The sequence below is a fragment of the Vespa crabro genome, chromosome 4 (genome assembly GCF_910589235.1).
Source record: "Vespa crabro chromosome 4, iyVesCrab1.2, whole genome shotgun sequence".
Classification (NCBI taxonomy): domain Eukaryota; kingdom Metazoa; phylum Arthropoda; class Insecta; order Hymenoptera; family Vespidae; genus Vespa; species Vespa crabro.
In genome coordinates this window covers 6833287-6843286 of record NC_060958.1, presented here as the reverse complement: position 1 = coordinate 6843286, position 10000 = coordinate 6833287, and the positions used below count along the sequence as shown (strand labels likewise).

General features: G+C 28.6%; 1 protein-coding gene and 1 long non-coding RNA gene across 8 annotated transcripts in view; one reads left to right on the top strand and one right to left on the bottom strand.

Moving 5' to 3' along the window:
- LOC124423730 overlaps window positions 1–4865 on the bottom strand; it is a 5789-nt gene extending 924 nt beyond the window's left edge. The window contains exon 1 of the long non-coding RNA XR_006942148.1: window positions 3686–4865. This is a non-coding gene — a long non-coding RNA (uncharacterized LOC124423730). The remainder of the gene's footprint in view (window positions 1–3685) is intronic.
- LOC124423722 (parathyroid hormone/parathyroid hormone-related peptide receptor-like) overlaps window positions 1–10000 on the top strand; it is a 23422-nt gene that overhangs the window by 3966 nt on the left and 9456 nt on the right. The window contains exon 1 of one of the 7 annotated variants that reach the window (XM_046961802.1): window positions 7501–7694. The exons of 4 other annotated variants lie outside the window; for them this stretch is intronic. In XM_046961802.1, the coding sequence (XP_046817758.1) occupies window positions 7572–7694 (123 nt within the window). In that variant the 5' untranslated portion in view covers window positions 7501–7571. Of the gene's footprint in view, window positions 1–7500; window positions 7695–10000 lie in introns of those variants that run through there. 2 more of the 7 variants (XM_046961798.1, XM_046961799.1) reach the window with 2 other exon arrangements.

Sequence of the window (10000 nt, the reverse complement as noted above, 5' to 3'; positions counted from 1 at the left end):
ATATATTATTTAAAACGAAAGATGGACTGCGTACAATAAATATTGAACGTCATAATTTATGAATTTAACGAACATGTCATAATTATTGATGATTACCAATCGACGTTTCCTGTTTTTTTTCTTTTTCTTTTTATTTTTTCTTCTTATTCTTCTTCCTTTTCTTCTTTATATTTCTCATCGAACAAATTTGCATCTAATTATAATTCGATTCCAACGTCGTGACGACGTATTTAATATCTTTGACTGCTACGAAAATGTAAATGAAGAATTGATCTTTTTCAATTAAAAAGTTGTAAAATGTCGTGACGTGACGTGACGTGACGTGACGTGACGTGACTTGACGCGACGCATCAAGATTTGGAATGCTAATCCTAAGAAAATTGTTTGTCGAATCGCTGGTCTTACGTTTCTAATGTATATTCATGAAATTCGTGCCTGATAAAAAAGCTTAAATGCCGATGGACAAGCAACATGCGACAAATTTTCTATATCGTTAATTATTATATTAAATTGATCAATTGAATACAAATAACATTGGTAATTTTTAGAATTGAAAAAAATGCTTGATAAATTATATCTAAATAAATAATTCACACTATTGTTTTTTTTCTTTTTTTATTGAAATGGATTTTGATATTTCATATCTAAATAAACAACGTTATAGTATTTTTTTTCTTTTTTGTTTTGAAAACGTTCGATATTTTATATCAAAAGAAATAAAATTGTAATATTTTCTTTTTTTTCTTTTTTCTTTTTTTTTTTTTCAAATTTGATAACATTCGACATTTTATATCTAAATAAATAATATTGTAGTATCTTTTTTGCTCTCGTACGAAAACGTTTGATATTTTATATCTAAATAAATAACGCCGTAAGAGAGTAATTTGTTTATTATGAAATATTTTTCTATATTTCCTATCTAAATAAACAACAACAGTATTTTATATGCACGCGTCCACACACGCATGAACACACACACACACATACACACACATCATCTAATATTTTCATTATCGAATAAGAAGAAAAATATTTTATCGTTTAATTTCTTAAATTATTTATAAAAGTAAAAAAGAAGAAAAAAAAAAGAAGAAGAAAAAAATACATAAATAAACTTAATTTGAATTTAGTAAGACTTGGAACGAAATATGCTAATTTTAAATTATCTTTTCACAATCAGACAACAAAATCTTCGAGTTTTTTACGTTAATATTACGACAACAAGGTTTGTTCAAACAACTTGTTGATCTGCCTACGCTCGGCGTCAGTCATATATCATCGTTTACAACTTTTGGTGTATGTTACGATATCACATATTAAATTAATGTCTCGTATGTGTCGTACATATGTATATTCATATGGTTCCGATTACTTTAACTCATTCTCGCTTTCATTTGAAGGGCGCGACACAGTGGTAATGACTCGAACATGGTCAGACACATTAACTTGATTAAACATTTTCATCTTCGCATTAACAAGCTCGCACAATTGGCAACACGCGATATTCTAAGAGAAAAAAATAAATAAAAAGGAATATTTCTTGCTTTCTTTTTTTCTTTCTTTCTTTCTTTTTTCCTTTTTTTCTTTCTTTCTATTTTTTTTTTTTCTTTTTTTTTTTTTTTTTAACAAAACAATTATAATTCGTAATTTCTATCGTTTAACGTGAGTTGCAAAGAAAAAAAAAAGAAAAAAAAAATGAAACACCTGATTTATAAGTTCGTTCGTCAAAAGATGAAACGACATTGATTAATAAATATTCAATTTCTCCGATTAATTCGTTTGAACGACAACGTATAGAGTTAAATATTAAACGCTGGAAACATTTAATTGTCTGAAAATGAATTTTTATTAATACTCAATAATTCTACAATTGAGATTGATAATTTATATAAAAAAAAATATATGTATCGTGTTACTATATAAAAAAAAAAAAATAAATAAACGAAAGGAAAAGAAAAAAAAGCGAGAGAAGGAGAGAGAGAAAAAAAGAAGAACTTATTTCCGAGTACGACTAACAATGAATAATTCAGAAAGATCTGAATCAAAACTGTCGTTCATGGAACGATGTTTCATTAAAAAGAAAAAGGAGTTGTGAGGTGCGAGGGAGGGGAATATGGAAAAATTTATCGATTTTTTTTTCTTCGAGCCACCCTTTTCTATTTTTTTTTTTCCTTTGTTTTTCATGTAACACGCAGATGTTTGCATCTACGTTATTACGTGCAAAAAGAGATATTTTAACGAACGACATAGTACGGTATTAATAATAATCGAAGATTCATTTACACGATTCAATCATAGCAAGCAGCCTAACAGGATGGATCGTTTAAACGTTCGCACGCATTAAAAGAGAAAATATTTGTCTTTGGATTTGTAATCTGTCCGACGGAACAGTCGTAAAAAGTGTCGTCAGAATGACAATTTTTTTTTTCTTTCCTTTTCTTCTTTTCTTTTCTTTTTTTTTGTTTGTCTCTTCTTTTATTTAGACCCACTAAAAATCCATACTCTTGCCCTCTCTACCCCCTCCCCCTCGGCAACCTTCGTTCCGATTAACGAGAAATCTCCGAGCGAACAAGATATTAATAAAATAATATTTAGTCGAGCTTAAATTTTCTAGATCAGTTCAAAAATGTATTATACTCTTTTACGAGACGATTGGATTTACGTCGAAGATCAATTGGACATTTTAAAGCTAATTTTCTTTTTCTTTATTTTCTTTTTTTGCAGATTATAAAATTACAAGGATAGCACATAAAACTGCATGTCTAATTAAAATTACATTGTAGAGTCTACAAAATGAAAAAGAAAAAAAAAAAATAGTAATTGATTTTTGAAAATCATCGAAGAATTTTTTATCCACCTAACCCTTTTATTTCCCGTCGTAATGTCATACGAATCAATGATTTCACTCATTTTCTATCATTTGTAATATTTTTCGAGAACGTCGATCTAATTAAACGATTGCCATTACTTTTCGTTTGTTATGAACGATCTTGTTAAGTGCATAAGAAGATGAAAGGATGAGGGATAAATATTTTCCTTGAACGATACATCTTTTTTCTCTCTCTTTCTCTTTTCTCATCAAATGCCTTTTTTTTTTTTACATAGAAGCTTTTAAAAAGATTAGAATCCATCGCTAAGTATCCCACTTACTTACTTCAACGTTTTCCTTTTTGTTATCATAGTATTAAGAGAAATACCAAGCTTAATATTTCACTCAAACGACGTGAGAGAATCTAATTATTTGTCACAATGGATTTCTAGCAACTGATCAGAACAGATATTTGCATTTGCATATATATATATATATCTACCTATGTTTCAAACTATATACATATGTACGTATTAACGTGTTCCTTTATGTGCTTTAACAACAATGAATTACCATTAGACGAAATACATTAGATTATCTTAAATACGATGAAATTAATTCATTGTTGTAGAAATATCATCGATATGATATTTAATCGCGTTTAATTTTGATTTTTTTTCTTGTTTTTCTTTTTTTCTTTTTTTTTTTCAAGTTGAAAAGGGAGAGAGAAAAAAGAGAAAGCGAAGTGCGTGAAAAAAAAATAGAAAGGAAGGAATGAGAAAAGAAAGAATTAAGAAGAAAGAAAAAAGAAAAGAAAAGAAATGTAAGAGAGAATGTCAAGTTATATTGATCTCTACGATTTATTATTCCACTTACATTAGTTTTAAAAATCGACTTAAAGTATTGGTTTAATGAGTCCCCCGATGAGAGTGATCTCTCCGTGGTGATCAGTTAGAAGAAACTCGCTATTTCTTTGAGAACTACTCTTTATACTTAAATCTTTCGATTCTTATCGATCGATCGATCGATCGATAATAAAGATCATGATCGATCTAAGTTGCCATCTCTCTTTCTCTCTTTATATATATATATATATATGTATATTTTTCTCTTTTTATCGTCGAACCTTGAACCAACAAGATAATCAATAAGGATCACGTAATATGTTTTCAATAAGCTCTTTTTTTTCCTTATCATACGCTCGATATTCTCTTATCCTGACAAGGATATTTCTAGGGAAGACAGAATAGCAATAAGAATTTCAAGATACATACAACGAACGTCACCAAGATATTATCTATATGTTTCATTATTTGCAATGCTATTTACTTCATATCGACATGATGCAATAATACTTGTGGTTCGATTATACTTTCTCATTACAAGAGATGTTCGTAAATAAAACACACAAAGGGTAAAATTAAAAAAGAAAAAAAGGATAAGAAAAACAAACGGAGGAAGGGAGAAACGTTAGAACGTTAGATTTTACAGAAAGCATAGCATATATTGATATATTTTGTCGTTCATTGAAGAAATTTCGTTTTATTTATTTTTTGTTATTTATTTATTTATTTAATTTTTTCTTTTTAATCGATCTCATCGTTCAAAAAATATACACTCTAATAATTCGAACAAAATATTTCATTTTAAAAAATAATTGTGAAATAATTTGATATATCTAAAAAAGAAAAAATAAAGGAAAGAGAAAAAAAAACAGACAAATACCTAATAATTTCTCGCAACATTTTGAAATAGTTTCTATGGAATATAGATTTTCTTTCTATCGAGCTATTGTGATAAAGCAATTTTCTCATTCTTTTCCTTTGTCTTTTGATTTTCTTAATTTATAATAACAATAAAAAAATATTTGAAATAAAAAATTGGGCAATTTTTTCGTTAGCTCGTTGGAGATAATAGCCTGTCGGTATATTTTCCCCAGTAATCTAATATCATGATTAGTTCAATTTATTAGCAAGGAAATGTTGATACCAAAATGAAATTAATTGCTTCTTGTTTAGATCGTTATGACATTTTCTTTTTTGTAATTTTCTCGAAATATGTGGGTGTATTGTATACATATACATATATGTGTGTGTATATATTATATATATATATATATATATATATATATATATATATATATATATATATATATAATATATAAACAGATTGAGCGTTAAGTTGTTTTAATGATTATTATATATTTTTAAATCATATTATTTTTATTAGAACAAAACATAAAAAATATAATATAATATATAATATATAAGATTACAGTAGGGATTAATTTTCTCTTGAGAAAGATTAATACATCAAAAATTAGTTGCGTATATTTTTTAATTGCATCTCCTCGCACAATATTTCCTGGAATTCCATAATTTTCCTGGCGCACGTTTATTCAGGCAAACTGCGACATAGTATAACACAAGGTGTGACCGCAAATTCCTATATTTCTTTCACCTCATTATTATTTGAGTACAGTTAACGAGCAAGAAAGAAAGAGAGAGAGAGAGAGAAAGAGAGAGAGAGAGAGAGAGAGAAAGAGAGAGTAGAAGAAAGAGAGAAAGTAAGTGAATTCTCGTTTTGATTTCTTTTTCACTATGAAGATATTGGTACAGGCAATAAGTATGTTGTGTTAGGATGTTACCGCGCCTTTGTTATCTCACTCTCTCACTCTCTCTCTCATTCTCTCTCTCTCTCTCTCTCTCTCTCTCTCTCTCTCTTTCTCTCTCTCTTGGATATTAATTAAGAGATGACACTTTACGAAGCGAATCAATTAGCACATTGATCACCAACGATGACATGACGTTCAAGGACATTTTCTCTTAAAACTTTTTCAAAGTTATCAGTCATTAGTTATCAGTTATCGATTAATTGTCTTTTTTTAAAGTTATATTTATATACACACGCAAATATGCACATATGTGTATATATATATATATTTATATATATATATATATATGTATATATATATATATATGTATATATATATTCTTTACAATTTGTAAAACATAATATATGATATAGTAGGTTTTAAAATTTGTAAAATATGTTTAATCGATGAAACGATATAAGAAAATTGTCGAAAAAGAAATATCATATTCCGCGATTTGCATAAATTGTGTTAACGTGAAAATTGCATGGTAAGACAAAAAAGACCACGATAAGAAACAAACAACAAAATATTCCTATGTATTGATCGACTCATTTAGGGTACCATCTAAATGGCAATTAATTCGATCTACTGAGAGAACTACATACGTCATCATTTAATTAACGCCATGTTTGTTTTCTCCTTCTCACCCACCCTCTTTCTCTCTCTCTCTCTCTCTCTCTCTCTTTCTCTTTCCATCTCTATCTGTTTTAACGACGACATCCTGCTAAGCATAGTTTACGAGAACGCATTAAATAACTTCCTCGTAGCTTAAATGTCGGATACGGAATTGCACGAATACATTGAAAAATTGGGTGAAACGATAAATGCAAGTTACCGTAGATATGGATCAACGTCCTGTTTCATATCATACCATATGTATTTATTTATATACTGGCTCGGATTTAAGATATGAAAGAAGAAGAAGAAGAGGAAGAAGAAATAATAAGAAGACCGTAGGATAATCCCTTCTAACGTTATTAAAGGGGAAAAAAAAAAATAAAGTTCCTTGACCGAAATCAAGTACCTTTTTTCCCTTCTTTTCTTTTTTTCTTTTTTTTTCCTTTTTTTCTTCAATAACGAGACGATGAGATTGTGCTTTATTGGTCAACAACATTGTACGAGGTCACCCTTATTATCCTTAAACGATCGAAAGAGAAATAGGTGATGGAAAGAAAGAAATATAAGGCGAAAAGAAGACGAACGATGATGGTATATACATATACATACGTACATACATAAATACATACATATATATGTATGTATGCATGCATGTATGTGCCAATTTTCAATATGACAGTTTATTTACGATCTTTCCTAGAACATGAATTTCGATGTCGTCTTTCCCAAGTCAGCGTTCGATATCAAGAGAACTGAGAGGACAAACACCTTGGGAAATATTCAAGGTATTCCTCTCTCTCTCTCTCTCTCTTTCTCTCTCTCTCTCTCTTTTTCTTTCTCTCTCTCTCTCTCTCTCTCTCTTTTTCTTTCTCTCTCTATTTTCACCGTTACTTTGCAACGCAAACGAAAATATTTTCCCGATAAGGAGTATTAAAGCGCCGTCTGTATCGTCATGTAACGAAAATATAATGGCTAAGATAAAAGTGATTTTTACGAGGGTAAAAGGAAAATTGTGTGGGTACCATGTGATCGGATGAACTTATTTCTCCTTTTCTATCTTTTACGTTCTAATATACTTAATGCGTATCTTATTTTTTATTTTATTTTATTTTATTTCTTCTTTTATTTTTTATCTTTTTTTTTTATTTTACTGTTCGTTTCTTTTAATGAGATTACACATAATTTCATGGAATACTGTTACACGTAAACTGTTCGAGGAAATAAGGAGATTTACGATTAGAGAACTTTTTAGTTTGAATTCTCTTTTTTTTTTTTTTTTAACGAACGTCGTTCAATGAGAATTTGATGAAAAAGAGAGAGACAGAAAGAGAGACAGAGAGGAGGAAAGAGAGAGAGAGAGAGACAGATAGAAACAGAAACAGAGAGAGAGAGAGAGAGAAAGAGAGAGACAGAAATAGAGACAGAGACAGAGACAGAGAGAGAGAGAGAGAGAGAGAGAGAGAGAGAGAGAGAGAGAGAGAAAGTACTATGACTGCATCATCCCATACTCGAATAAATCTCACCCTTATCTGGCGGATTTACGACAAGTGGATTCGCGAAGCCACTGATGCACACTTCTGGGCTTTCGTTGCACCATATCATCTGAAAGAGGTCACGTATCACATGGATATATATATATATATATCAATGTATGTATACATACTTTCGTAAATTTCTGTATCCCCAAGTCAAAGTTCGATTTAATGCGTTTCAACTATAAACAGTTTTCGCTGAAATTCAAGTTCGATTCCCTTTGTTTAACCCCCATTAATACTTTACATTATTATCGTTACTATCGATTATACAATTTCTAATTCTAACGATCACGGTAATCCTTCAATGTTTTTATATAGTTTACACACACACATATATATATATATACACAGAGATATCAATTTATATGGAAGAAAAAGTAGAATGATCGATCAAAAGTTCTTAAGCGATTTTAAAAATCAATTACTCTTTTTCGAAACTTATCAGATTTTTCTAATTAAGCATGTAATTTTACATTCTCAAACGGAAAGAAAAAAAAATTAATCTGAAAAATCTTGAAAAAGAGATTTTTAATATCATCAGAAGAACTTTTTTATATTTCCCCTTTTTATATATAATCGTATATGAATAGAACTCGTTAACTTTAAAAATTTATAATCCATGGACAAAGTAAAAATTGATTAGTTAATTTTATCGAAATATAATATATGTTATATAACGATTATATCTCTTTCATATTGTTAATAATTAATATGCCGTAATTTCTCACAATTACGTGTATTTAAAGTTTCAGATTTAAAAGTATATGTACGTATTGAAGATATGAAACATCTTTTATTTTTCCAATATTCCATTCACGTGAACGTTCAAGTATAATAATAAAAGAGAAAAAAAATGATCGAAAAGTTTCATTGGTATTGTATATAAATACATACACACACACACACATACATGCATTTATATAGTAAATATGTACATTTGGATTTAAATAAAAATTGAAAGATTCGTCTAAAGAAAAAGTTTTTCTCAACGTTTATAAATAAACGTTATGAAAAAAGAGTCGATTGATGCTATTTTAAACGCAGTGGATTCAAACAAGTTGAGAGACATTGATATTCGCAATAGTAATGTTTCATGTCTTGAATATAACAAGCTTTCCTCTTTTGATTTCGCCAAGCTACAATTCACATTCACAACGCGAATCAACGAAGTATCTATCATCTATATATATATATATGAATTTTTGTATAATTGTACGATATTATACAAAAAAAAAATAAAATACTTTATCGGATTTGTTTTTTCATCGTTGTTAATATTATCAATCGGGAATGAATCGAAATTATTTAAGATCCAATCGTATCATATAAAATGAATATTTTCAAAGGAGCTAAAAGAAAAAAAAAGAGAGAGGAAGAAAGAGAAAAAGATTTTCATAGGAAAAAAAGGATAATAAAAAAATACAAAAAAAAAAGAAGAAATGAAAAATAAAAATTTTCTATAATCGTCAAATAGTTTCGTTCGATTTCGATATTTTTCCATAAAAAATTTTTAGAAATAATAGAACCACATACATACATATGTACATACATACATATATATATATACACATAATTTTATTAGTGGCCCTAAGATATTTTTATACCAACATTAGAAATTTAATGTTACAAATGTAATGTAAGCAATATCTCATGGAGCACTCGAGAACTCTTGACTATCACCATGATGAGTGGGTGGATAAGGTTGAAAGGGGTTGGCTTTTTGAATCCTATAATAAGTCATGAATCATGTGTCGTAGGTCAAATGGATTTTACATTCTAATCGAATAAAGTTCAATCCAAGCGACGTCCAATCATTTTGCTAATATAAAAATTAATTTGTGACTTAATCATGTTCTCTTTTTTTTCTTTTTTTTTTTCTTTTTTCATAATGAGCGTAAACGTTCATTAATGAAACATTTCTATCGTTTCTATCGTTTTAATATCAATGATGCAAAAATGCATAAGCATTAAATTAATTTGCAAAATCGATTTTATCCCTTGACGATAATTTTTATAATCTCACCGATCGAAATAGAATAAGATATATATATATATATATATATATATAAAATATATATATATATATATCTTGATAAATTTTCTAACCGATAACAATAGGGTGGAGATACTAATGTAAGACTAATGAAAAAACAAACATAAGGTGTGTCCAACGGTTGACGTGGGTTTGCCAGATTGAGATTTTTTTTCATCGTGGCATCACAGTTCAAAGAAGATATCATCTTTTTTCGCTTTTTTTTTCTTTTTTCTCTTTCGACAAAAAAGGAGTGCCAAATTGAACGATACTCTATATTCACGATATGATCACTGGATCATACTCCCGAGACTAATATCGAAGTTTTAATAGGTTTATTATAAATGTCA